This window comes from Euleptes europaea, chromosome 1 (assembly GCF_029931775.1).
Source record: "Euleptes europaea isolate rEulEur1 chromosome 1, rEulEur1.hap1, whole genome shotgun sequence".
Classification (NCBI taxonomy): domain Eukaryota; kingdom Metazoa; phylum Chordata; class Lepidosauria; order Squamata; family Sphaerodactylidae; genus Euleptes; species Euleptes europaea.
In genome coordinates, this window is record NC_079312.1 from 90,089,435 (window position 1) to 90,117,246 (window position 27,812).

The window sequence follows — 27,812 nt, forward strand, 5'->3', positions numbered from 1 at the left end:
GGACTCAACATAAGACTGGTCCTATTTTAATGCTGTAATTTTATCTTAATAGGTGATTATCTTACAAACCTGCTGAGTTTTAAAGACAGTGCAGGGAATTTTAAATGGAATAAGACTATGAATTTAAGAATTCGTTCCAGAAATTACCTCTCAGGCCCCAGAGAAGGCAGCCCATGTCTAGACGCCTGTGTAGTAGGAACACCAGAGCTTTAATTAGATGTCATTTCAAATTTATTCTGTATAAATGGGATTATGCTTGGGAGTCTGCATTCTCATTTGGATGTTCCTCTGAGTTATACTCACTCCTAAAACCCATAGGGAAACCTGCCTTGATAGGCACATTGCTTTTTCTGGATTGGGGCATCTGTCTTTCACTGCTTTCAAACAGTCCCTTTAATACATAATACTTTAAGAAATTATCAGGTACAAAACTAAAAGACATTTATTTTTCTGTGACATTGTATAGTATAACATCTCACTAGTAAGCCATTCTTCCACAGTATTTTTTTTACGTATCTGAAGGGGTGCCAGCTTCCAGCATGAAATGAAATATTTGCTCTTTTTTCCTGCCCAAAGGAACAGAAAACCAAACAATTAGTAGCACAGTTTTGCCCTTAGCCCTCTGTAGAACTTCTTACCTGATGGAACACGTCTGGCAGCTCAGAAATTAAACCCAGGCAAACTACCACTAAGACACTAAATCAGCAGACCAACTAGTTTAGTAGCTCCTTTTTATACTTCATGTAACTTGTCATGCCCACAGTTTCCAAATTAAACTAGATACAAGTTTGTCAAGGTAAGTTATAGGAAGCGGCATTTGTGCCTTACATGTAATCTTGACATTACCTGTAAGAGATTGGTTTTCTAGGATTTCTATGTGATCCCATACTGAAAGACATGTTTAGCTCCCCCTACCCCCTTGGAATTCAACCGCCCATCCTGTGGCTCATAAGTAGAAGTGAGAATGTCTTAGCTGGAGAAGGGAGTCCAGTGTTCTTTTGTCAACGTTCTAGAACTTATGGTCCACATGTACCCACATGTGTGACTATACAGACAATGAGCACTGTAATAAGTAGGCAACCTTGTTCGTCCAACATCAAATACATATATACATTTCCCTATTCCACATTAAAAATACATCTCTGGGTACAAGTAGCTTTTCCTGGTTATGTTTAATGGAACCCCCACAGCAAAATTTCAGCTTTTCCTTTTCACAGAGTGGGTAAGACAGAGCCGATGGGGATCTGAGACTTCTTGGTTATGGCTGGTCCTTCCATCAAAATCAAGCAGGTTTAGCTGCAATGAACAAGTCTGCCAAAGCTCTGGTACAGTAAGATACACAAGACAGTTGTGCCACTCACAGCGTCTTCAGTTTAAGCCCTCTGTCTGGGATACTTGACAGTGGGGTTTAATGTACTAAGAGATGACTTAAGATCACCCACCATGTTTTATTCTGACACTGAGACAACATCGTGCAAAGGTGTACATTAATGTCATGGTGGTGGCATGTTTATCACAGAAAGGAACTAACACACAGGCAGCTTCCCAATTCATGTACCTTTGATGAAGAACATCTGCACTGCTATTCAGATATTTAGAATGTACTCTTTAAATTAACTGCAGAAGCTGGACTAGACTCCAGATGGGAAAAAAAAGCAAAACTGAGCATCCCAAACTCAGCCAGATTGGTTGCTATTGAACATTCAACATCCTAGCTCTAAACTTGCTCTTCCCCTGAACGTCATATCAAGGGAGAGGTGGGGAGAGAAAAAACAGTTGTGATAACTTGTGGTAACCAAAGGAAGAAGTAGCAATTGAAAGTTGATGTTTTATCTTAGATTTATTTCTCCAGGACAATCATTTAGTCCAATGTTAGTTGGTGCCTGCAGATACCTAGCTTTGCCTTCCCTCTTTTGTTTAATATGGTCTTCCGTTTAATTAAATCTTTGGCTGTCTTCCATCTCTGCTAGTCCCATGTCTTGGGTATGAATTAATTTTCTGTTTTGTCAGTAAAAAACTATTCCTTAAATGCATGTGTGTGAGAGAGGGTGTGAGAGTGAAAATTAGACCAGTGAAAAACTGGGATGTTTGAAGTGCCAGTTATTTGAATGAACCACCTAGAAATATGCTTAATGGTCTGCAAGCATTAGAAGGAGGCTGTTCTGGGCTCCTCTCAAATTTACTCCATGGCACAGAAAAATTGTGGTGGCTTTCTCACATTATGAGCGAAACAGTGGCTTTCTTCCTAGTACTAAAACTAACAGTATGCCCACCATGAAAAAGACCATTCTCTCTATCACTTTACACTTCCATGTGCGGTGTTAGCCAGTATGGAAGTATGTGCTTCGGTGTAAGTGCAGAGAGTGGATTCGGGGGATTAGTTTATTCAGCATAGGGGCTCCTGTATGCGAAGTACAATTAAGGCAAAATACGGCTAACAATCCAGTCTTCTCAATCTACTTTGGCTGTCAAGTCACATCTGACTTATGTTGACCCCTGATCAAGAGATTAACAGAGGGGGTTTGCCACTGCCTGCCTCCACGTCACGACTGGTATTCCTTGGAAATCTCCCATCCAGATACTTGGCAGGGTCGACCCTGTTTAGCGTCTGAGATCTAATGAGATAAGGCTAGCCTGGGCTATCCAGGTCAGGGATGAACGCCTCTGCCACACCAATATTTGGACCGAGCTGCAAAAATGTCCTGTTATATACCATTTGTTTTTAGTGGGGCAAGGGTCAGAAGAATGGCTTATCACTAGGGAAGTATGTTGTGGCATTATGCTACTGGTCCTCCCTTTGGCCCAATGCATCCCTCATGGTGCTCCAAACAAACCCTCATGTGATGCAGCATCCGCTGAAAGAATGCTGATGTAGCCGTAATGGAAAGGAGATCTATACCTGATGCAACAGGGTCCCTCTGAGGTTCAAGCTGTAATATTGGCCCCTTCCTCTCACCTCTTGCTATTTCTGTTTCTTATCTCCTGATCCTGTGTCTTCAGGTACATTTTTCATAATTAAGTCAAGCTTAGTATTCACATTCTTCAACTCTTTTTCCAGTTCTGCTGTATCTCTGGAAAGCCTAAAGGAGAAAGGAAAAAAATAACCCAATATAATGGAAATGCATGCAGCTTATCTACATGGTTTTATTTGTCTTTTTTGATAGAAGACAGAGCTTCAGTGCAAAAATTAGGCTAACAATATAAGGTCTTTTTTCCTTTGTACAATTTTGTACATTACTTTTGAGCAAGCTTCTTATGAGGCTGCTTGAGCATTACAGAAACCATCTGTGCTGTTTTGTCATTGCATCTAGGAGTCACTTTACACATTTACCTTTAGATTGTGGTTAGTGTACCATATAATATCAATTCCCTGTGGATCTCTGCTTTCCCCAAACTTGTATTGTTCCGTTCCCTCTCCATTTCTATCAGTGTTCCCACATCCTCTTTTAGTTTTTCTTTTTACCCTTGGCGGGGCCATAGCTTAGCATTATGGCATCTGCTTTGCATGCAAAATGCCAGAGTGAATTCCTGGCACCTCCAGTTAAAGGACCTGACAGAAGGACCTGACCCTGCCATGTTCTTCTTGAGACCATGGAGAGTAGACAAAACTGGGCTAGACAGACAAGTATGTGTGTATCCTCTCCTCTTATTTACTCTCGTTTCTTCCCCTGTCACATTTAAGTGTGTACTATCTTAAAGGTATAGCATTCTTCCTGTGCTTCGGTGGCAGCCCAGTAGATATTTTATTTACAAAATTTGTATCCTGCCTTTCTGTTCTTACCAGGGTTGGCTGATAATTTAAAACATACATGATAAAATCACATTTTAAAACAATTAAAATCAAACTCCTCCCCAAAACACTCATAATTAAAATGCACAAAAGACTTAAAAACAACAATTAAAACATTGGTTAGAAAGGAGGGATAAATCCAATTGGATCCAATCCCTCCCACACATCCCATCCCACCAAGAGTAAGGAGAAGTATTAGTCTGTGGCTCTATCCCCCACCCAGTTTTTAAAAAAAGAAGGGAAAGCATTTACATATATATTCTTACTGCATAAAAATTAGCAGATCAGGCTGAGCATGTAAGGCTCCAAATGATTGCCTGAGTAACAAGCATAATGGCAGCCTATGGCAAATCCTATGCCTCGTAGCAAGTCTAGTGAAGTCATTTAGATGTGTTTTGAACAGAGCCTAATCTGGGCTTTTTGAACTATTTTACTGGTCTTCTACTATTGACCTTTCCACTTCTTAAAGATGGGTTATTTTGGTGGACATGAGGCTGGCCTATGGATCACTGCTGCCCCTGCTGAAATCTGAGTTTCAGGTTTATTTCAACCTAAAACACTAAAAAAAAACCACAAAAAACCAGCCACATCCTCAGAGCCAATCTTCACACTAAAGCTTGCACAGGTTGGATCTGAGGTCTTCATTCAGTCGCCAGGGTCACATGTGAGTTTCTCAATTTCTGCATATACAGTGCCTGATCCAGATGATGACTATGGCATCATGGAGAAGGGTTTCCCCAATGGATCAAACAGTGCACCTGTCAGCCCTTGGCCCACAGAACCAGAAATCACCACAAAGTCATATAGAGTCCAAACAGATGGCTTTTACTGATCAAATAGGCATACAGTGCAAACGAATAAAATGACAGCTATGAAAGGCTCACTAGCTGGGAGATATTATAAGGCAGGAAAGGCGGGAGATTACACGCAGGAATACAGTTTCCCAGGAGCTGAGTTCCCAGGCTTAGGCATGCGACCTTGGGGGGCAGACAATACAGCACAGAGACAGAGGCAATAACGAAACCGAGATAGCAGCCTGACATTCTGCTCCCCTCAAGGCCCCCTCCCAGTTCGCAAGGGGGCTGGCCTGTCCGGGTAAGCAATGTGAAAGGCGTCGACGAGGTCGGGGGTGGAGACATCCCGTGCGCGCACCCATTCGTCATAGGCAGGGGGGAAATGTTTCCAACGAACTAGATATTGGAGAGTGCCATGGTGAATACGGGAGTCAAGGATCTTGGAGACTTCGAAGTGTTCTTCCCCCCCCACCATGATGGGTTGCGCAGGCGGTGGGTCCGGATGCCACCGTGGAGAAGCAACATGGGGTTTGAGGAGGCTTATGTGGAAAACAGGATGCACACGCCTCAAGGATTTGGGGAGAGCCAGTTCCACTGTGACAGGGTTTATGACCCGAGTAACGGGGAAAGGGCCAATGAATTTGGCGCTGAGTTTATGGCACGGTTGGGTGGAACGGAGGTTTTTGGTGGAAAGGTAAACCAAAGCACCCACTTGCAGATCACCCCCGGGGGAGCGATGTTTGTCAGCTTGCGCTTTGTATTTACGTTTGGCCCGGTCGAGGTTGCTAACGAGCCAGGGCCAAGTGGTACGGAGGGCGTGTGCCCAGGAGGCAATGTCGGGGTTCCCCTCCCCCTCTACATCATCTGTAGGAACGATGGGACTGAAATCTTGTCCATACACAGCAAAAAACGGGCTAAAACCTGTGGATTGATGCATGGCATTATTGTAGGCATATTCTGCTAAAGGTAACAGTTCCACCCAGTTATCCTGGTGGTAGTTAACATAACAATGCAAATAACATTCAAGTACAGCATTGACACGTTCAGTTTGACCATCCGTTTGAGGATGGTATGCACTAGACAATCCCTGTTCCACCCCCACCAACTTGAGGAAAGCTTTCCAAAACTTAGAAACGAACCCACTTCCGCGGTCACAAATTATTTTACGCGGAAACGAATGTAAACGAAATATATGCGTCACGAAGAGGCGGGCCAGTTTCTGAGCAGAGGGGATCCCTGCACATGGAATCAAATGTATTTGCTTAGAAAACAAATCAGTAACAACCCACAACACAGTTTTACCCCCACTGAGAGGGAGATCAGTCATGAAGTCCATAGCAATCACTTCCCAAGGTCTGCTGGGCGTTTCAAGAGGTTGTAGCAGTCCCGGGGGTTTGCCCTGCGATCGTTTCGCAGCGGCACAAACGGGACAGCTGCGGATGAAGGAGTCAATGTCGGAACGCATTCCCCCCCACCAGAACTGTCTGCGCAATAAGTGAAGGGTCTTCAGAAACCCAAAGTGCCCAGCTGTTTTGGCTCCATGAGCTAAATGTAAAACGTCCTTCCGGAGAGCTTTGGGTACATACAATTTTGAGTCTTTGTACCAGGACCCCCCTTGTTCCAAAACACCAGGAGGTAGGGTATGAGCGGAACGTTCTAAAAGGCACTGGTCCCGAAGGACAGTTAAAAAGGATTCGGAGATGGGGAGTTTGGAGGGAGCCCCCCCGTCGGTCCTGGAGATCTGAGAAATAGTTATAGGGTTAGTGCTTACGTGCGGCGGCGCGCAGACTGCAGGCGGCTGAGCGGTCGGAGGGGTAGGAGGGGCGGGAACTCCGGTCTGTTGCGGTGGCGGCTGGGCAGCCGGTTGGGCTGGCGGAGCTTGCGAGTTAGGGAAGGTGTGTTGATGCTGGGATCGGGTTTGCACAGCCAGCATAGGTAGGGCCCCACGTTGCATAGGGGTGAACAGAGAGTTGGTGGGTCTTTCGAGTTTTACCGGATATTGTGGTAAACGGGAGAGGGCATCCGCGAGAACGTTCTGCTTCCCAGGGACGTGCTTCAGGGTGAAACGGAACTGAGCAAAGAACTCCGCCCACCGTTGTTGTTTCGCCGATAGCTTATGGGACCCCGTGAGGGCAGCTAGATTTTTGTGATCGGTCCAAACTTCAAAGGGTACTTTAGACCCTTCCAAGAATTGCCGCCATAAAGTCAGTGCATGATGAACTGCAGAGGCCTCTTTCTCCCAGATGGGCCAGTTTAATTGAGCGTGCGCAAATTTTTTTGAAAAGTAAGCGCAAGGGTGAAGAAGACCGTCCGGTCCTTGCTGGAGGAGAGCCCCTCCCATGGCTACATCGGAAGCATCGACTTGCACAATGAACATTTGATTTGGGTCTGGGTGCCGTAGCACCGGCTCCGAAGTGAAGAGGCGTTTGAGGGCCAGAAAGGCGGCTTGGCATTGCTCAGTCCATAGGATTTTTGCGGAGGGCAAGGCAGCCGAGCTCACTTTTCCTTTAGTTTTCAGCAGGTCCGTAATGGGTAGAGCCACTTGGGCGAAGTTAGGGATGAATCCCCGATAGAAGTTTGCAAATCCCAGAAATTGCTGTACTTGCTTACGGTTGGTGGGGGGAGTCCAATCGAGGACGGCTTGGACTTTGGCGGGGTCCATGCGAAGACCTTGGTGGGAGATGATGTATCCCAAAAACGTGAGTTTGCTTTGGTGAAATTCACACTTAGCTAGTTTAGCGAACAGTTGATGGTTACGCAGGCGTTGTAGAACTTCCCTGACCAGAGTCACATGCTCGTCCATAGTTTTCGAATAAATGAGAATGTCATCTAAGTAGACCACCACCCCACGATATAGAAGGTCATGTAGGATTTCATTGATGAGTTGCATGAAGACCCCCGGGGCCCCTTTTAATCCGAATGGCATTACAAGGAATTCATACATTCCGAAACAGCTAGAGAAGGCAGTGAGGTGTTCATCTCCTTCGCGGATACGGACTCGGTAGTAGGCTTCCACCAAGTCTAATTTAGAGAACACACGGCCTTCCTGTAATTGTCCCAAAATATCCGATATTAATGGGATAGGATAGGCGTTGGTCTGGGTAACCGCATTGAGCTTTCTGAAGTCAATGCACAGGCGAAGGTCGCCCTCTTTTTTCCGGACGAAAAACGCGGGGGCCGAGTTTGGGGCATTCGAAGGGCGAATGAACCCTCTGGCGAGGTTTTTGTCCAAAAAGTCCCGGAGGACAGTGCGCTCGGAAGCGCTCATAGGGTAAATCTTACTTTTGGTTAATGTGCAGTCCTTTACTACTTCAATCGCACAGTCTGAGGCCCGGTGGGGGGGTAAGGCATCACATTCCCTAAGGTCGAAGACATCTTCAAAGTCCCGGTATACAGCGGGTAGAGCCGGTGGTACTGGGGCAGTAGAGGTTAACGCTGGAACGGGCGGAAATGGCAGAGCAAAGTTTTGCCGATGCTGGTCGCAGGTGGGACTAGCGAAAGAAATAGTGTTTGTTTCCCAATCAATACTGGGACTATGTCCTTTAATCCAGTTAATTCCCAAGACCACTTCAAATCGGATAGGGGCTATAGTGAAGTCTATTTGTTCCCAGTGGGAACCAATTCCCATTGCCACCCCTATGGTGCGATGATCAACTGGACCCCCCTGGAATTGGCTCCCGTCCATTTGAGCAAATTGGACGGGGGCGGGTAAAGCCTCTGAGTCGGCTCTGAGTGCAGCAAACGTGGCTTCGCTTATGAGAGTGCGACAGCAACCGGAGTCAATTAGTGCTTTGACGGGGATTTGTGGACCTCCGTTAAGTTGTTGTAAAACTGCATCTACGTAGACGGTGGAGTCCACTTCTTTGATTTTGGTAGGAGCATTCGGTTTGATAGGAAGATCCTGAGAGGTCTGTGGAGATGCTCCATTCACCACAGACCGGAGCCGTTTTTTGACAAGTCGAGGGGAGATTCCAGGTTTAAGGCTGGAGAAATCCAAGGGTTTTCCTCATCCGAAGAGGGAAAGCTGTCCCCCAATGGGGCACTTGTAATCCGAGACCCGGCGGGGTCGTTGGAAGCAGGCAGGGAGGCTGGGTCCCCGGCATGGAGTGCAGAGGGTGTGGGCCTTCCCGGAGCTGCGCTGCGGGTGGCCGCGGTGCCTCTGCGTGGTGGACGACCTCGGGCGCGGGTTGTCGTGCTGGGACGAAATAATTCCTGGCGGCGTGGGCAAACGGCTGCAAAGTGGCCCATTTCTCCGCATGTAAGACAGGCACCCCTCTGAAATCGGGCTTCACGTTCCTGGAGCGGACGTGGGGGATTTCGTGGGACGAGCAGTGGTGCCTTGGGTTGAGGCTTTTGGGTGCCCTTCTCCTTGTGCTTTTGACGGACGAGAGAAATAAAGCGGCGGCGGCTTTCCACTTCCTCGGCTAATAGGATCCAGCCTTCGAGGGTATCGGGATCGCCCCGCATGTAAGACCAGTTCAGAATGTCAGGATGCAAGGCTTCCCTGAAATGATGGATTAGGGTGGTCTCGGGCCAACCTACAATTTTACTTGCCAGTCGCTGAAATTCATCGGCAAATTCCCGAACTGTAGCAGAGCCTTGTTTTAATTGTAAGAGTTCCGTTTTGGCTCTTTCTCCCAGGAAGGGGTCCTCAAACCTCCTTCTCAGGGCAGTCATGAAGTTGTTGAGGGAACGAATCGCACGAGAGCGGGTGTCAAACTGGAGGACCATCCAGTCAGCCGCTTTGCCTGTCAGGAGGGAAGCTACGTACCGCACCCGGCTATCTTCCGTGGGGAAAAGTTGACCTTGTTCTCGCATATAACTGTCCACTTGATGCAAGAAACAAGGCAAAGTCTCAAGAGATCCGTCATACGTAGTCCTCAATTTGAGTTGCTTCCAAGGGCCGGGCGCGGGCTGACCCGGTTGCACGGGTGGTCCGGGCGGAGGAGCAACAGGAGCTCCAGGAGGCAAGGGTGGAGCAGGCACATTAGCAGGTGGTTGCACGGGTGGTCCGGGCGGAGGAGCAACAGGAGCTCCAGGAGGTAAGGGTGGAGCAGGCACATTAGCGGGTGGTTGTGCGGGTACCCCCTGACCCGGTATCGGAACGGGCTGTCTCTGAGCTATCAGGGTTTGTTGTAATTGCCTGTTCTCGTGAAGCATAAGTTCCATTACTTCTTGGAGTTGATCAACACGGTCGGAGAGCTCCCGATTCTGGGCTCGTAAAAGATGAACCTCCTCACTTGGGCCCCCAGTAAGATGAGGCTTACTGGTTCGGAAGCTCGTGGCCCATTGAGAGCTATCCCCATATAAATCCTCGTCTTCAGACTCATCTGAGTCTCGACGTCGGTCAGCCAAACGGCGTGCGCGTTGGGTCGCACGCGACGGGACAAACGCCGGGGAAAAAGTTAGACCTGATAGTCCCAGTACATAGTCCTTGGGGCGCGTGTCCACGTTCGCCTGATTCCTTGCTGCAGCCGCCCTGGCTACTTCCGCCGCCTCTCTCTCTCTTGCGACCCTAGCCGCTTCGGCGGCTTGCTGATCCGCAAGAACTTTGGCGTTCTCAAGTCTTAGGGCAGCCTCTGCCGTAATGCGCGGCAAAAGTTCTGTCTCGAGGAGCAAGAGTATGGGGTCAGGTTCCCCGCCCAGCAGAGGTTGTACTCGAACCGCCAGTGCGGATGCCTCGGCTCCAAACGTCGGGGTCAAAACTTGAGCCAAGGTGGCTACCGGGGTGTCCTTTGTACATTCCACAAGGAGAAGAGCGGTGCTAATAGCGACTCGCTTGGCCTCAGCCTGGCAGCTGGCCGCATCCGGGATCAGGGAAAAACCCTCCGGCGGGGCTCCCGCCATGGTAGAAAGAGTTTCTCGAGAAATAAGATTATCCAAAAGTCCAGTTAATATTTGTAAATCCTCAGTCGCCAATCGGGCATCGTCCAGTAATTGATCCAAGTCCTGAAGATCTAAACGAGCATCAGTATCCTCCGATGTTAACATCCAGAGACGTCCTGTAAGAGATTGCCACTGCGCGTGTACCAGTCCCCTCAAGCGGCAAACCTCTCGGTTCGTCCGGAAAAGTTCAGCGATTAAGTCCTGTAACAGAGTAGGGTCCCCTGAGAAGGGCTCCAGGGTAGTAGATCACCTGGAGAGCTGCACAGCTCCCATCCAAGTGGCAGGCGAACCCCCCTGGGCTCCAGCCTGGCTAGGAGAACGGTGAAGATGAGATAGCTGTCATAATGTCAGCCCTTGGCCCACAGAACCAGAAATCACCACAAAGTCATATAGAGTCCAAACAGATGGCTTTTACTGATCAAATAGGCATACAGTGCAAACGAATAAAATGACAGCTATGAAAGGCTCACTAGCTGGGAGATATTATAAGGCAGGAAAGGCGGGAGATTACACGCAGGAATACAGTTTCCCAGGAGCTGAGTTCCCAGGCTTAGGCATGCGACCTTGGGGGGCAGACAATACAGCACAGAGACAGAGGCAATAACGAAACCGAGATAGCAGCCTGACAGCACCCCTCCAGATAGTTTCAGGTCAGGAAAATGGTATGTGTGGGGAGGATGAAGCCCCTTCTCTATGCACACCACGTTCACAATTCGAATTGGGCACCATACATGTGGGAACTGAGGCATTCACATATGACTGTTACATAGGAAAGAGGGGTGAGACTTTTGTGATGTGGAATTCAGCCCACAGTCAATTTGGGCACAGCACTGCCTCCATACTGAATCTGCGATAAATTATTATTTTAGAAGGCAAACATGTTAGGATGGGAAGTTGCCCAGCCATGGGCCACTTATTTTTCTCATGCTGGACTAGGACTAAGAAGACCCAAGTTCAAATCCCTACTCTGGCTCAAACAAGATGTTATGATTTTTAATGAGCTGGGTTCGATTTCCCACAGCATTCTGTGCACATGCAACTCTAAAATGGAGCAAATAATACCTCTGGGACCATTTTGGCTCAGAAAAATGGTCTGTAGGGGCTGGAGGTAGAAATCCCTCCTCCTCCCACATTGTAGCCCCAAGTATAACAGGTCCCTTGTGGCTCTTCAAGGCAGTTCCCCACAGCTCCTGTTTATCTGCAGAGAACGCAAGTTGGGTCTGGGTTTCTGACGTGTCAAGTCATAACATTTAGTTTGAGCCTCAGCCAGTGAAATTCAAATGGGCAGGTACTCTTACTCAAACTATCCTATGACATTAAAAGAGAAAGGGGAAATGGTTGTGCACTGCCCTGAAGGGTGGGGTCAAAAAGAGGGTCAATAAGTCGCTAAAAAAACTATCATCTTTAGCCGGAGACTATGGCACTGAATAGCATACCTTTGAAATTCTTCAGGAGAAACTGAATTACGCAGTCCTGAAAGAGTACCTCTTCGCCTTCTCTCCTGTCCAAGAAATGAACAGCCAGTATCATTTGCTAATAGAAAAATGGCCATAATGAAACAGTTTTTTCTGTATGTGCACTTGTTCGAGGCAAAGAAAGATGTTGCAGCTGTCAGGGCTAGGTATTTTCTACTAAAATGAGTTTTGCCTTTAAAACAAGTTCCTAGTTCTGATTTATGTAAATAAAAAGGAAAAGGGTTGAAAAGGAGGATTTATGAAGGACTGGGTAAATGCAATGACTTTGCAGAAGTACAGAAAAGCTGGATTGGGGGGTTCAGATCCAGAATTCACCTTCCTGACAATGCCATCTTCCATTTACAGAAAAGCCTCATTTCTAGCCTTTTTGTTCTTGGAAATGTCTGCAGCAACTGGTAGTTTCCTTCACATGACTAGCAAAACCAAAATACAATATACAGAATAAGATCTATATAATTGTGCTCCATGCACAACTTGTACAGGTTGCACAATTCAGCTTGGTGCAGAATTTTGATTGCCTTGGCACAGAATTTTAGAGGTGGAAATCTACCCCCTGAACTAGAGGTGAGAAGAACCCTCAGGAAAACTCTTGTTCACCTTGCTAAGGATAGCTGTCAAATTGCAGCTCACTGACGGCGACCCCAAAGGATTTTCAAGGCAAGAAACAAATGGGCGGTTTGCCATTGCCTGCCTCTGTATAACCACTTTAGATTTCCCTAATTGTCTCCCTTCTGAATACTAACCAGGGCTGACCCTGCTTAGTTCCTGAGATCTGACAAGATAGGGGTAGCCTGGCCCATCCAGATCACAGCACTTTAAGGGTTTGTGAGGGGTTACAAACATAACCTAGTGTATGAACATTGTACAGTCTGAGCTAATTTTTATTTTCAGATTTAGTTCATAGTCCACCAGTTGTGCTACTTCAGACTGCTACCATGCTAATTAGTAGTTAGTTCTCTGACTGTAGCTTGCAAAATCATGGTACCTGGTACCCTGAAGAAACTGCAAATAAGTTTTGCTGTAATAGAAAATTACCAATTTAACTGTATCAAATCTATAAACCCACTCCTGGGATCTCAAAAACCATTGCAAAACACTGTTTTTTGCTCCTTCCTGCATAGATCTAATGCATGTTATACTCTTGCAACTGGATATGATTAATTAATGAAGGAAAAACTGGAACTTAAAAGTCTTACCCTCTCTGTGGTAGTGGTCCCAGTAATATTCGAGTCCATGTCTGTTCCAGTGGCTGACTGTCCTCTAAGGCTTATATCAAACAAAAAATCCATGTGGGAAAATGTCAATGCATTATCTTTATCTTGTGTGAAGAGTAAAATATTGAGGCATTTTGTGAATAACTGAAAGGGAACAATCATAATTTTTCTTCCAGTGGCAGACTACCTAAAGCTCTATGACCTAACTAGACATTACCTGAATATTGTGGCCCTTGCCACTCCACGTATGTATCCCACATCTCCCAGTAACTTGTTGTTGAAATAGACATGTGGCATCTCATCACATTCACTGTTTACTTGCTCCTTATATGCAGTGGGTAATGAAGTGACATGGGTCCAGGGAAATGCAGAATGTGATTACATTACATCTGATATCTAATTCAGCTAGATGCCAGCAGGTCCAAAGAAAAGATGTGGGTTGGTGGTTATGTGTTTCAGATCAGAACACATCTACCTTTGCCTTTAGTTCACATAGGCCAGGGCCAGGAGTTCATTTCACCCCTATCTCCTGTTAAAATTGTAAGGGTGCAATCTGGCTCCACTGAAGTCAGCAGAGGATTTGCTATTCAATTTTAATAGGGAGATGGAGGGAATTCTCCTGTGGCCCATCTTGTTATCTGCTCTTGATTTTATGGGACTACATCACTCATCTTCAGTCACAGATCATGCTAACTCAAGGCCAGGTAGGCATATGTCACATAAAGAAAGACACCTATCAGCATAGAGTGTTAAGTTCAAGATTGTGGGAGAAAGATGAAGCTCTGTATCTTTTCATAATTAGTATGGCATAATGGACAAACTGGGCCTACGGTCATGCACCCTAACCTACCACAGAGAATTGTTATGAGAATAAAATAGGACAAGCACATTTATACTGCCTTGGAGAAAAAATAGTGTTGCACTTACCTGTAAATGTTGTTCATTGAGTGGTCTTCTGTGCATGCACACATGGGCCTGCACTTGTGCAGAGCCAGCCTGCATAAGTGCAGTCCCCATGTGGGCCTGCACAGAAGTCACGAAGATGAACAGTAGGCTACAAGTGTATAATTAAATATGTTCTGAAGAAAAGGCATGTGGTTGGTTGAATGGGCTGCTGGATTTAGCATGCAGGTTTAAATTCAAATGCTTGAAGCATTACTGAATGCGAGTGACTACGGGCTGGATCCAGGAATATGTCAGTAGAAGGTACAGATAACTGTGAATCTGCCCTGCTTTCCCTTCTTCCTCCCCCCCTCCCCAGTAGTTCCTTCAGGCCTAGGGAAGGTTGATTGCCAGGGCTGTGAAACCCATGTGGAGTAGCCACACAGGTTGGTGAGCTGCAGTGAGGAGGGGTGGGTGGGTGACACTGCAGTAACAGGAGAGGGAGGGAGGAATGTTTTTGCTTCCATCTCCCTTCTCAGGGCAGCCCACCAACCCCACAGTGCTATTACTGTTTTGTATTCCAAACCTGTGGGAAAGATCTAGATCATTTCTCCGTAGGCCATCAGTCCTTGATCGGACACAACTTGACCTAGGACTTCTGGTTTGTTGGTCCATTGGGACACTGCACTTTAAGTGAATGTTTCTGTGTATTCCCTAATTACAAAAATGTAGAGTTCCTGGGTCTTCAAAAAGTCATGCAATAGGGAGTAGACTGATAACAGCTGGGTACTCAAGATGGTCTTATATTCTGGTCGTACTTGCCTGGAAGCAGATTGGCGGGACTTAATTCTAAGTCTGTAGCCTCAGCTTTGTCAGGAAACTGTAAACTCCACTCCCACCAATAGCTTCTGGTTCTCAATCATAATGGCCTTGCATCCATTGGCTAGAACACTGACTGAAAGCCAGGAGCAGCTCCCACTGAGCAATTGGGTATAATATTCTTTGCACATCTTTCCTTATATCTTTGTAAGGAAACTGGCAGGCAACTTCACTCACCATGCAGCAAAAATTAAGACCATTCAAATCCTCCTGCTTTCAGCGCTCCCACTGAAATTTCTGATTAGTTTGTGTCTAGAGTAGCACTTATCACCTTTTATTTCAGTGACTCACTGTTCCAGACTAATCTTCCCTTGGGCTTGTGGGTTTTTAAAATTCATTTTTCTATCAATTTGTGCCATATTATCTGTATCTCCCACCTAAATAAATGAAACTACTGTGCCCCCCTCCACTATACAGACACTAGAATTAGGAGGGGTGGAACCATGACCAGGAAGAGCAAGGTTTCTGCTGTGCAGGACTTCTGACCAGACCAACTGTAGATCACGTAAAGGGTACATGCTTCTTTATGCGTTTACACCACCCTCCGTGTTTTGGAGGAACAGCAAGCTATAAATGTGCTATGAAGAACAACTACCCCAGAATTGCCATATTAAACAGAAATAATAGGTGGGTTATCCACTCACGAACCACACTAGGGTGCTCCATGCTGTCTGCTTCACACAGCAAGCACAGTGAAAAATGACCTGTCCAGACATACACAAACCAAACCTGTCCTGAATACTGCCTTAGCAGGAAAAGGGGGGTTCCTATTTGTGCTGACCTTCCATGTCATGCTTAGTCTGCTCAACTAAGCAACCTGCCGGATGAGGATTCCTACCTTGGGTGTGTGTTAAGTGCTGTAAAGTTGCGCATGACAACCCTATGAATCATTGTCCTCCAAAACATCCTATCATTAACAGCTGTGCTCAGGTGTTCCAAACAGGGCCGTGGCTTCCTTTATAGAGTCAATCCATCTCATGTTGGGTCTTCCTCTTTTCCTGCTGCTTTCTACTTTTCCTAGCATGATTTGTCTTTTCCAGTGATTCTTGTCTTCTCATAGTGTGACCAAAGTATGATAGCTTCAGTTTAGTTATTTTAGCTTCTGCGGACAGTTCAAGGCTTGATTTGATCTAGAACCCACTTACTTGTCTTTTTGGCGGTACTTACCTTGCTGCATACAAATCTTCTGTCTGCGATGCTCTCTTCAGTTTCAGTTTCACCAGAGCTTTATTGTAACTCTAAGCATAAAAGAAGAAACAGCTTAATTAAATGAGTTGTGGCAAGATTTGTCAGATTTTGAACAGAGAGAGAAGCTTCCAATCCAAGCGCTGAGCAGAAAGGGTTTGCCTTTTGTAATAAATGCAATGTGCGTACATTCAGTATGTTAATTAGACAACTATAAGCCCTGCTTGGGGTGTATATATGTATTTACTTTATTTATATCCTGCCTTTCTCCCCAATGGGGACCCAAAGCAGCTTATACTGTTCTCCATTTTATCCTCATAACACCCCTGTGAAGTAGGTTAGGCTAAGAGTATGTGACTGGCCCAAGGTCACCCAGCAAGCTTCCATAGCAGAGTGTGGATTTGAATCTGGGTTTCCCAGATCCTAGTCTGACACTTTAACACCATGCTAGTGTATAAAACCAAATGGACTGAAACAGCAGCCTCTTATTAAATGTCTAAATGCCACATGTAATCCTCACTGCAGCTAGAGGCATCCATGCTAGTAATGAAGACTTTACACATTCATCACCCACACATGACGGCATGCATCTTTCTTTTGTATGTGTGATGCTCTGTCCAAAGGGTCATTTCTAGTAACAACCTTAAAAACACCATCTTTTAAAAAGGAGCCCAAGAACAATACAAAGAGAGAACGGGTGCTTTCAAAAATCACAAAATGTATCTTTCCAATGCAGGGAACACAAAGACACAATATGAATTAAGCAATACATTTGCTCTAAAAGAGCGTTCTGAACTTTTAGTGCTGGCATGCACAATTTTTCTTTGTCTCAGAGGAAAAAAGAACGACCCAAAAATGGATTCCTGTAATCAGATCCAACCTGAGCAATGAGATAGTACAACCTAATTTAGAGTATAGAAAATATTGTCGAAGGCTTTCACGGTCAGAGTTCATTGGTTCTCGTAGGTTATCAGGGCTGTGTAACCGTGGTCTTGGTATTTTCTTTCCTGATGTTTCGCCAGCAGCTGTGGCTGGCATCTTCAGAGCACAGTCAACAATAGCCATGCAGATTAGACTACAGTCAACAATAGCCATGCAGATTAGCTTTGGATTTCACACATTAACAGATCACTTTAGGATACAATGGTTCCATATTAACATACCACACCCTCATTAGCACATTATCTTGATACTTACAGGACAATGGTTAGCACATTACCTTTGTTACTTTTTGCAGGACAATGATTCAGCTCAAACCCAACCCCTTTCTGACTATATATTACTCTTCCTACACACTTGACACTGAGAGACACTGTCCTTCAGTGTTACTCCTCTGAAGATGCCGGCCACAGCTGCTGGCGAAACGTCAGGAAAGAAAATACCAAGACCACGGTTACACAGCCCGGATAACCTACGAGAACCATTAGAGTATAGACTTATTGATGCCAAGACAGTTGTGTGTCCCATTCAAGTATATGACACTCCATGAATTTCCCCTTCAGTTTCTTAACAATGAACAACTAATCTTGTAAGACAGAATCGTAGCTATGGAAAAGGCCCCGAGGGGGGAGGTTCATCTAGATATACCCCATACAACATCCTGTATCTTACAGCATCCCTGACAGATATTCATCCCACCTTTTATTTTAAAAATCCCGAAGAGATTTCACAGCCTTCCAATGCAGTGTATTTTATTGCTAGCCCGCTCATATGGTGCATGTTAAATCCGCGTGGGGGAGGACACACGAGGTCAGAGATGGAGTTCCAACAACACCAGCTTTATTGAGAACGAGAACAGTGGGCAGACCCTGCTTATATGCCCCCCTGGCCGCCTTCGGCCACTCCCCCCTGGGCCGTGATTGGGGAGGGAACAACCCCCAATAACCAATGGCTACACACAGGTTTAGGAGCCTTGGAGAATCCCAAGCTCAGCCAGGTTTCCCCTGCTTACCCACACTGATTCACATCCATACATCCATAACACCCCTCCCCCCTAAGTTCGAGTGGCCCTCTTAGAATACAAAGTCCTTAAGATGGCTTGAGCGCGACCGTGCCCACTGGGAACGGCGCGGCGCTGGGATGGGGATCGCTAGTTGTTCTGCCAGCGCTGGGCCGGTTTCGGTTTCGACGCCAGTTGCGCCCTTTACTTGGTCTGCGGAGGTGTCCATTGCGCACGGCGGGCTGGTCCCTGGAGAGCTCGGCTTCTGCCGTCGCGGCTTGCTCTTGCTCCATGGAGATGGGAAGCGTTGGCGGCGCTGGGGCGGCAACCGAGTCGGGCATGTCTGCTGGGTGGCAGCGCAGTTGGCTGATGTGTCGCCGCGAGACTTGACCTTCCTGGTTGGTGACCCTGTATGACACCGGGCCCATTGGGTCCTGGATCGTGGCCGGGATCCAGGCTGAGCCAGCGCCATAGTTTCGAGCCTAGACCGGTTCCTCCTGTTCCACGACTCTGGGGGCGGTAGCGGCTTCTCTGACCGCGGGTCGCTCCGCTGCTAGGTCCGGGTGGAGTCGGTCGAGCTGGGTCTTAGGCCAGTGGCCCATTAGGAGTTGTGCAGGGCGTGATGTGTTGGGTCAGCAGGAAGTCTTCCAGGACTCTTGAGCGGAGTTTGGCCGGGACGACGACATGGCTCCCCCAGAGCAGGCACCCCTTGTGGACAGACAGCTTGTGTTGGTGGGTGGTGAATGGCTTAAATTCCTCTTCAGGCTGGGATGCTGGCCACCCCTTCCCCACCTAGTTGAGGACCTGGGCGAGGGTGCAATCCTTCGTGGAATGGGCGACGACGTCCGAAGCGTGGAGGGGAGGCTCCGGCAGCGTTTCCAGCAGCAGGACGTTGTAGGCTGGGGACGGGTTGGGGTTGGACCCCTCAACAGGCAAACAGCTGAGGGCGTCCGCGTTGCCGATGCTCTTCACAGGACTGTGCAAGAGGCAGAAGTCATACGCATTCAAAAAGATCGACCAGCAGAGCATGTGGGGAGACAGGATCTGCGGCGTCTGGCAATCCGGCACAAACAGGCCCAGGAGAGGCTTGTGGTCCGAGACAATGGAGAAGGGCAGGCCGTACACGAAATTGTGGAATTTTTTTCACACCAGCTATGACGGCAAGAGCCTCCCTGTCGCTCTGCGTGTAGTTGCGCTCAGCAGGAGAGAGAGTTCGGGAGTAGAACACGATCAGGGCCTCCCGACTGTCCAGCAACTGGTGGTTAAGTACAGTGCTGATGCCGTATGGCGAGGCATCGCAGGTCAAAACGACCGGCAGCTGCTTGTCGAAATGCACAAGAAGGCTGGAGGAGGACAGCAGGCCCTTGGCGGCCTCAAAAGCGCGCTGTGTGGCCTGCCCCACGACCACGAGGTAGCCTTGTTGAGGAGCCGGTGCAGTGGCTCCACGACTGACGCCTTGTTGGGCAGGAAGGTGTGATAAAAGTTCAAGAGTCCCAGGAACGCCTGGAGTTCCTGCTTGCACTTGGGCGGGGGGCGCTGTGCATGGCCGTAACTTTGGCGGGCGTGGGGTGGATTCAGTCGGCGTCAATCAAGTAGCCCAGGAACTCCACTTGCGGCAGGCCCAGCTGGCATTTCTCACGCTTCACGGTGAGGCCGGCATCTCGGAAATGGCCAAGGACCCGGAGGACGCACTCCAGAAGCTCACCCTCCGATCCGCCGGCGACCAGGACGTCATCGAAGTATGGTACGACGCCCAGTAAGCCCTTGAAGAGGTCCTTCATCAAGTTCTGGAAGATGCCAGGGGCCGTGCTGACCCCAAACTGTAGGCAAGTCACCCAGAATGCGCCCCGGTGTGTGACAATAGTCTGTGCGTCCGTGGACGCAGCGTCGACCGGCAGCTGCTGGTAAACCTGGGCAAGGTCGAGCTTCGCAAAAATGCGGCCTCCGGCAAGGAATGCCAGGAGATGGCTGACAACGGGCACCGGGTAGGCATGACTCTGGAGTGCCTTGGTAATGATGCACTTATAGTCTGCACAGATCCGAACATCCCCGTTGGCTTTCAGTGGCGTCACGATCAGCGTCTCCCACCTGGCGTTGGGGAAGGGCTCCAGGAAGCCCTGCGCGACAAGGCGATCCAGCTCCACGTCAATCCTGTCCTTGATAGCGAAGGGGACCCGGCGGGGCTTGAGGCAGATGGGTGCAGTGGCGAGGTCGATATGCAGCCAGACTGGCAGCCCCTTGTAGCAGCCAGTGGAACGTTCCACACGTCCTCGAATTCGGACCAGACGGAGTCGTGTTGGGTCTGGCTGACATGATTCACCCCCACCAGGTGGATCCCCAGGGCCGGGAAACACTCGAGTCCCAGGAGGCTGGCGCGAGGCCTGTCAACAACAACCAGACAGAGGCGGTGCGAGGCTTGCTTGTGCTGGACGTGAACGTAGGCGATGCCCCGGACCGGCATCTTGCGCCGCTGGCAATCATGGAGCTTGGGGAGTTTCGCGTGCGCGCCCAGGGCGCGGATGGTATCCACCGAGATAATGGAGAGAGCCGACCCAGAGTCGACCTCCATCACGCACGGGGCACCCTCGATCAGGACGGTGATGGAGACTTTCTGGATGCCGTGGACCTTGTGAAGTTCCACACTCCGGACACTGTGGTGGCAGCGGCAGGGCGGCGGGGCGTCCTCATCAGACAACTCGTGGACGGGCTGAATGGCGCCATCTCTCTTCCCTGGGCCCTGTGGGCGAGATCCCTTCTTGGATGTGCGGCAAGCCTTGGCAATGTGGCCCACCCGGCCGCTGGCCCTGCATTCAGCGTCGTGAAAACGGCACGTGCGGCGGAGGTGTAGATTTCCACAGCTGGCGCATGGCCTGCTCGCCGGGCCCCGCGACCTGGGCACCCGGGCGGCCATCTTGTGGGACTCGTCCTCGACGTCCCCGTTGCTGGTGTCCTCGTAATGGATGGGGGTTGCAGCACGAGCCAGAGGTGCGGAGCCCCGGTCCCCCAGGCGATCCGCCCTCGCCGACGACTCGGACGCCGTGGACTCCTCGATGGCTGCAGCCAGCAAGACATCCTTCTTAGCAACGAGGTGGTGGCGCACCTTGTCGTTCCTCAGGCCGAAAACGAGCCTGTCCCGTAGCGTGCCGTCGAGGTACGGAAAGGAGCAGAACCTGGCGGTTTGGCAGAGCGCTGCAAGGTACGCGGCGACGGACTCTCCGGGTTCCTGGTCCCGCAAATGGAAGTCCAGGTGGCGGGCAAGCTGCGTGGGCTGGGGGGCGAAGTGGTTCCCCAGCGCCGCCATGATTGCATTGAACAGTGTCTCGCTCAGCTTCACGGGGGCCAGAAGGATTGCACGAGCTGGAAGGTCCGAGGGCCACAAACGCTGAAGAACAGGGAGCGTTTCTTGCCGGCGTCCGTGACATCATTTGCATCCAGGAAGAACGCGAGGCGGTCGGCGTAGGTTTCCCACTCGCTGGGGTGGGCAGGAACGCGTCCATTGAGCTTTTGGTGGCCATTTCGTGGTGCGTTGCGTCTCCCAAGTGTGTTGACGTGAAATCAGCAAGGCAAACCGGGCTGCCTACTAGGCACCGTGAATTCAGCAGAGGCAAGAGTAAGATCAGCAGGACAGCCGGTCAGCCTACCAGCCTTCGTCGCCACTGTTAAGTCCGCGTCGGGGAGGATACACGAGGTCAGAGATGGAGTTCCAACAACACCAGCTTTATTGAGAACGAGAACAGAACTGGAACTACAGGGCAGACCCTGCTTATATGCCCCCCTGGCCGCCTGCGGCCACTCCCCCCCAGACCGTGATTGGGGGGGAACAACCCCCAGTAACCAATGGGTACACACAGGTTTAGGAGCCTTGGAGAATCCCAAGCTCAGCCGGGTTTCCCCTGCTTACCCACACTGATTCACATCCATACATCCGTAACAGTGCATTATTTTTTATTAAATGCTCATAGCTGAAGGTGTGATGCCCTTTTCTACTCATGCAGAGTGCCTACCACCCTCTTAAACCTCTCTCTCAGATTATGGGTTACATGTGGGCCAGGACGTCACACTTGCCACCCTTTAAAAATACATAGAGAGCCATGACCATTTCACGCCTCAGGTCCTCTCTTGTCACTCACAGAGACATCCCCAGACAGAGCAGCCCAGCCCCCTTTCACAACAAGCCCTCCCTCACACAAAGTTATTGGGGTTGGGGCTCAAACAATGCTCCACTCACACGCTGCCACCATTTATTCATTTCATAAAATACATATATAGATAGAGATATTACATCGTTTGTGTGTTTCTTTCCCTTAGACACACAGCCCATAGGGTTAAACAAAACAAGAAGTTAACTTTTATTCGTGGTATGAACATAACACTGCAGAAAGAAAGGTAGAAGTTGCAAAGTTTTGCTTCCATTGAACTTTTGGATTGTGGTCCTATTCCCGCAACTGGGATCCTTTGGTTAGAAATTGACTATTTTCAGCCGGCTGTAAGCAGCTCTTCTGCACAGTTTCACTCAGCCAGACCTCCTCTTTTCCCCTCTCAACTCCCCAGTTGCCCACTCCCAACTGCTGTTCTTAACTGCTGTTTTTCAACTCCCTCTCCCCAACATTCCATCAGCTCTCACTGCTGTCTGTCACAGAAGGCTTTTGATACAGTGGTTAAGAAGTTCCATCCACCAATGTTATCGAAATCAACCTCTCCCTAATTTAAGTCCATCTTTGTTGCCCTATCCCTACTGGGAAAGGGGAATAATTGATGTGCCTCCTCTTTCTGACATATTGATAATCTGAAGACCATCAACATCTCCCACCTTAATCTACTTTTCTTTAGGCTGAACATAGTTAGGTCCCGTAAGCCTTCCTCACAGAATTTGAAATTTTTCCCCAACTTGTCAGCATCAGTCTTAAAATGTGGTTTCTGATGCTGTCCAACTACTCCAAGCGTGGATTTACCACTGCTGAGCAGAACGGTACAAATATTTTCTCCTAGTTAAAATGCTCTTGTTAACTGGCTTTTATTGTTCACAGCATCACACTTCATGTTATCTGTCATAAAATCTAAGACTGCAATCCTATCCACAGTGGTTTAGGATGATTTCCCTTTGAACTGAGTGAGATATACTTCTGCCTACCTCCCTAGTTACAGAGAACCTGTGGAGATGCCTTATATGGACTCACTGGTTCATCTAGCCTAGTACTGTGTACTCCACAGCAGCTCTCCGTAGTCTCAGGCAGAGCTCTTTTCCATCCCTATCAGAGATCCTTTAACTGGAGATACTGGGGTGTGAACCTGGATTTTCTGTACACAAATCACATGCTCTGCCACTGAGCTGTGGCTCCTCTCATGTTCATTAAGAACATTAAGAAAAGAATATTTTAAAGCTGTGTTTTTAAACCCTCAAAATTTTATGTCACCTTTGGATTTCACATCTGCATCATCCATCCAGATCACTGATGAACAGTATGAGACTCTAGCCCCAGCCATGCGAACTGCTGCTGGAAACAACCTTCCAATCAGATGTCAACTCACCTATTTTTTCTTCAAACTTGGGCAGGGGGAACAAATTATCAATGTCATGGCTGAAATGGTATAGAAAAGGAATCTGATTCACTATTCTGTTGCTCAGAGTGTTTTAAGACCAAAACATTTAAGTGCTTACCTGTCTAATAAGGTCACTGATCTCAAATTCTCTGCTAGGGATAACTGAGAAGTCAGCTTTCACTTCAGAGTATGTGTCATTAATGATCGCCAGGAACATGTTCTGTCCAAAAAAGAATCAGAGAATGAACTGAAAGGTAGGATCTTAAGAGTTATCGAATCTGATCCATCCCACTCACAAGTTGTAATACTAATCAAGGATCATGAAAACAAGCTGCAATCCACATTAGAACCAGGGTTACACCTGCCCACAAGACACTTCATTTATCACTGGCACAGATATGATTTCTACTAATTCACATTTGTATCTATCCTCTCATTAGGCAGTGCCTTCTCCTGTTTACCCCAGCATTCGCTCTAGGAATCATCACAGGAACAACAGTTTTCAAAATCTGCATCTTATGTCAGTAGATTAGGGTTTCACTTTGGAGTTATGCTGTGGGAAGTTGTTGCCTCATTAAAGAGATGCACACTTCCCTGCAATGTTCCTTTTGATTTTTGGACGTCTCTGCAAAAGGATGGGGTGGGATTAAATTGTTTCCTTTAGTATCACAAGCCCAATCCAATTTGGGACCCTCTGCAGTTTTTACTTTGAAAGAAAACAGTGGGAAATCTAGTTACCGATCTCCTATGTAATGGGTAGTTGGGCCCTAGAATCATATCCCAAATCTATATATTTCAAATTCTATTTGAGAATAATTAGATCAGGATGCCTGGCAATGCTAGCATTGATCCTTCTAGGTCACTGTGACTATTATAAAAAAAATGCCAGCATTTTCCACTCATGTCTGCTTTTACAGAAGCAACCTTTTGCATTTTCTCTGTTATCTCACTGAAGGCATCAAGGCTCTTCTTAGAAGGGCTACATAACAAAAAACAAAGTATTAAAAACTCCATATCACAGCCACCCTCCTGTGCCTTCTGATTTTATTTTCTGAACCAGAGGAAATAGCTAAATTTGAATGATGAATACAGGTCTCATTTTAAGGTGGCTTCCTCAACAGAATACTTGGAGTCTACTTTCTATCTCTTTTCCTCTCCCTGATTCCTGAACTCTTCTCCTCTTTCCCTGTGTGTGTGTGTGTGTAAAGTGCCGTCAAGTCGCAGCCGACTTATGGCGACCCCTTTTTGGGGTTTTCATGGCAAGAGACTAACAGAGGTGGTTTGCCAGTGCCTTCCTCTGCACAGCAACCCTGCTATTCCTTGGTGGTCTCCCATCCAAACACTAACCAGGGCTGACCCTGCTTAGCTTCTGAGATCTGACGAGATCAGGCTAGCCTGGGCCATCCAGGTCAGGGCCCTCTTTCCCTGACTCATTAACAAATCATTACTAAGCTTAGCACTGTGGGGACTGCAGAAATGAAAGCCAACCCTGAATGCTTCAACAGCAGAATCATTTCATACTGCAGGTGATAATGATGTCCATCTATGCATACATTTCTCTCTCTCATATACACATGGAATTGTAACAGAGGTGGACATAGTGCTGATGGCATAGCCCTGGGATAAAAACTGGTGCCACTGCTCATGATCTGATGAAGGTAAATGTTTACAATGCAAGTGTGAGATTATCAAATCTCAGTATGGTAATGTGATGTCCTAAAAGATGGAGAAACACAACGAAAAAACTAAACACACACACAAGCCAGCTATACATAAATGCAGTACCTGGTCATGTTACCGACCACAGTGGTGATCAGCTATAAAGGCAGGAGGAGGAAGCCGCAGGTGAACTAAATCCAGCCCTTCATTCTCCCTCCGGATTACTTTGACAATATAGTTTACTTTCTGACTGGCAAGTGCAGATTGCACTGCTAGATTGGACAAGGAAACAGCAGTGCTTATAGGAATTAATAGTTCCTTATTAATATGGGGATACTGCACATAAACTAGGCCCATGCGGCCTCCAAAATTGATTGAAGTAATTTTAATGTCCCAGAACCACAGCTTTGGATCCCATTGGCAAACAGACCTCTGGTGTTTGTAGGATTTCCTATTCACTTAGGCAATGGGGCATTTCCATGTGTGCATTTATGGAGATGCTCCCCCACTGAAGTGAATGGAGAAGCTTTTGAAGGTGTAAACTTCTGTATATGCACAGCACCCCCTACACCTCAAGAATCTGCTGTCTCAAGGGTCCCATTTGTATTAAACAAAACTTTTATGATTAGTTAACAAAGACTATATTTCACAGGAATATTAGGGGCTAGCATACATTCATACAATTGTAAGATTGTGGAGCTCCCAACATCCTCCAATCTCTTAATTTTTAAATTTGTGTTTCTGGCACTCCTGGGCCACAACAAACATTTTTGCCAAAATATATGTGTAGGTATAAACTAAAACCCAGTCGTAATGAACCATGAACATATTTGATATATACTTTTATTTTTCAGCCAGCTCAAATTTTAAGGACCCAAATCTTTTATGTTTTGTATTTAATTTGAGTTATCTAAAACACCACTTACCAGCAATACGAAGAACACAAAGAATACAAACGTAATGAAGTAAATGGGCCCAAGGATCCGGTTTGCTTCCTCTATACTGGCAAAGTTAAAATCTCCAAGCACAATGCGAAACTGGGTAAAACTAGTGAGAAAGAAGTAACAGAGACTAAGTGTTTTTACGAATGTATATTGTATTACATCATCATTAAATTAAAATGTAAACCAGGGTTTAGAGTGCGGATCAAAAATCTACACAATGGGGCCAGGGACAGATGGGAGAAATTTCTAAAAACATGTGGAAGCCTGCTGAGGGAAGGAAGGAGGAAAAGCTCAAAATTATGGGTGTGTCGGGGGTAGTTAATGGGTTGGAACCAACTGCTTTTTTGTTGACGAAAAAGTATTTTGTTTACTCTGAGCTAAAATGGCCCTTTTAAATTTTCTGTTGCTTGTAGTGATTGTATTGTATGTCTTTTCTGGAAAAGGGAGACACACATTTTAACTAAATAAATAAATTTGCCTCCAGTCAGGATCTGCTTATTTCTACTTTGTATGTTACCATGTCCTATCAACCCTTACACTTTTAGCAGAATTTATGAGACTCAAAAACAGTTCAGGCCTCTTACACCATGCTATCATGTCCCAAGGACTTCATCATCCAACATCTAATGCCCTCTGGCAACCCACTTTAGGAGAAACTGCTCCTACTGATGATAGAATGGTACCAGACAATTTGGAATACTCCATACATGCAGTTCTGGAAGGTGGAAAACTCATCCACTTGTGACCCGAAAACCAGGTAACCCAACTGTGCATATGCAAAGAAGATGATAAAGAACATGATTGCAAATCCAATGATGTCTTTAGCGCAGCGGGATAGAGTGGAAGACAGCTGAGTCATGGTCTTGTTAAAGCTTATGTATTTAAATATCTAGAAGAGAACAGAAGAGGTTACATTATGGCGGGGCTACAGCTATTGGGTTAGATCCCATCGAAGATTTCCACAGGCACAACAAGCAAAAAGTCCCGTTTAATACAGTGGGACCTACAGCACAATTCTAAGCCATTTTACTCAGAAGTAAAATACTTTTCACTTAATATTTGGCAGAAAATAATATTCACCTCAGGGCAGAAGTGGATGTATTAGCAAACAGGAGCGGAAAGCATCTGTAGAATAGAGCTAGTGCCAGGTAGGGTAGATAGGGTAGTCAGTATTGGTCTTAATAGACCATTAAGCCCAATTTCACACATAACCTCTTCCCTGAGGTGAGATTTCTGGGAGACTGAAAGGCATGCTGCAGACGTTATGCTTGGCTAGCTCTAAGTTTCAAAGATCGTGCAACGGAGGAGAAATTAGTGTGTGCAGGAGTGGAGGGAGGGAGAATAGAAGAAATGGGAGCACTGGCCATAATATTCTCTTTCCTGTCAACAAATCAAAATCCCAAGTATATGACATTAAATCAAGCCTTGAAGGTAAAAATATAACTTGGTGGATTTTCTTGTGGATTTCCTTGTAATTAGCAGTTTGATGTAGCCAAGTGTAGGCATAACATCAGTTCTTTCAACATGTTTACAGATAAGCTGCTGCATCATGGCTGTGATTTGTGTCAGCATGGCAGCACATTTCTCTCAGCACTGGAGTCGATGTTACTTCTTCCCTATGGCT

At 47.1% G+C, this 27,812-nt stretch overlaps 1 protein-coding gene across 1 annotated transcript in view; it reads right to left on the reverse strand.

Annotated features, from left to right (window-relative positions):
* Nucleotides 1–2,962: 2,962 nt before the first annotated feature.
* The window catches only part of PKD2L2 (polycystin 2 like 2, transient receptor potential cation channel), a 45,412-nt gene continuing 20,562 nt past the window's right edge, over nt 2,963–27,812 (reverse strand). Inside the window, exons 7-11 of the mRNA XM_056847696.1 lie at nt 26,896–27,077; nt 26,171–26,291; nt 23,704–23,805; nt 16,088–16,158; nt 2,963–3,080 (exon numbers count right to left, since the gene is read on the reverse strand). Of these exons, the coding sequence (XP_056703674.1) occupies nt 2,963–3,080; nt 16,088–16,158; nt 23,704–23,805; nt 26,171–26,291; nt 26,896–27,077 (594 nt within the window). The remainder of the gene's footprint in view (nt 3,081–16,087; nt 16,159–23,703; nt 23,806–26,170; nt 26,292–26,895; nt 27,078–27,812) is intronic.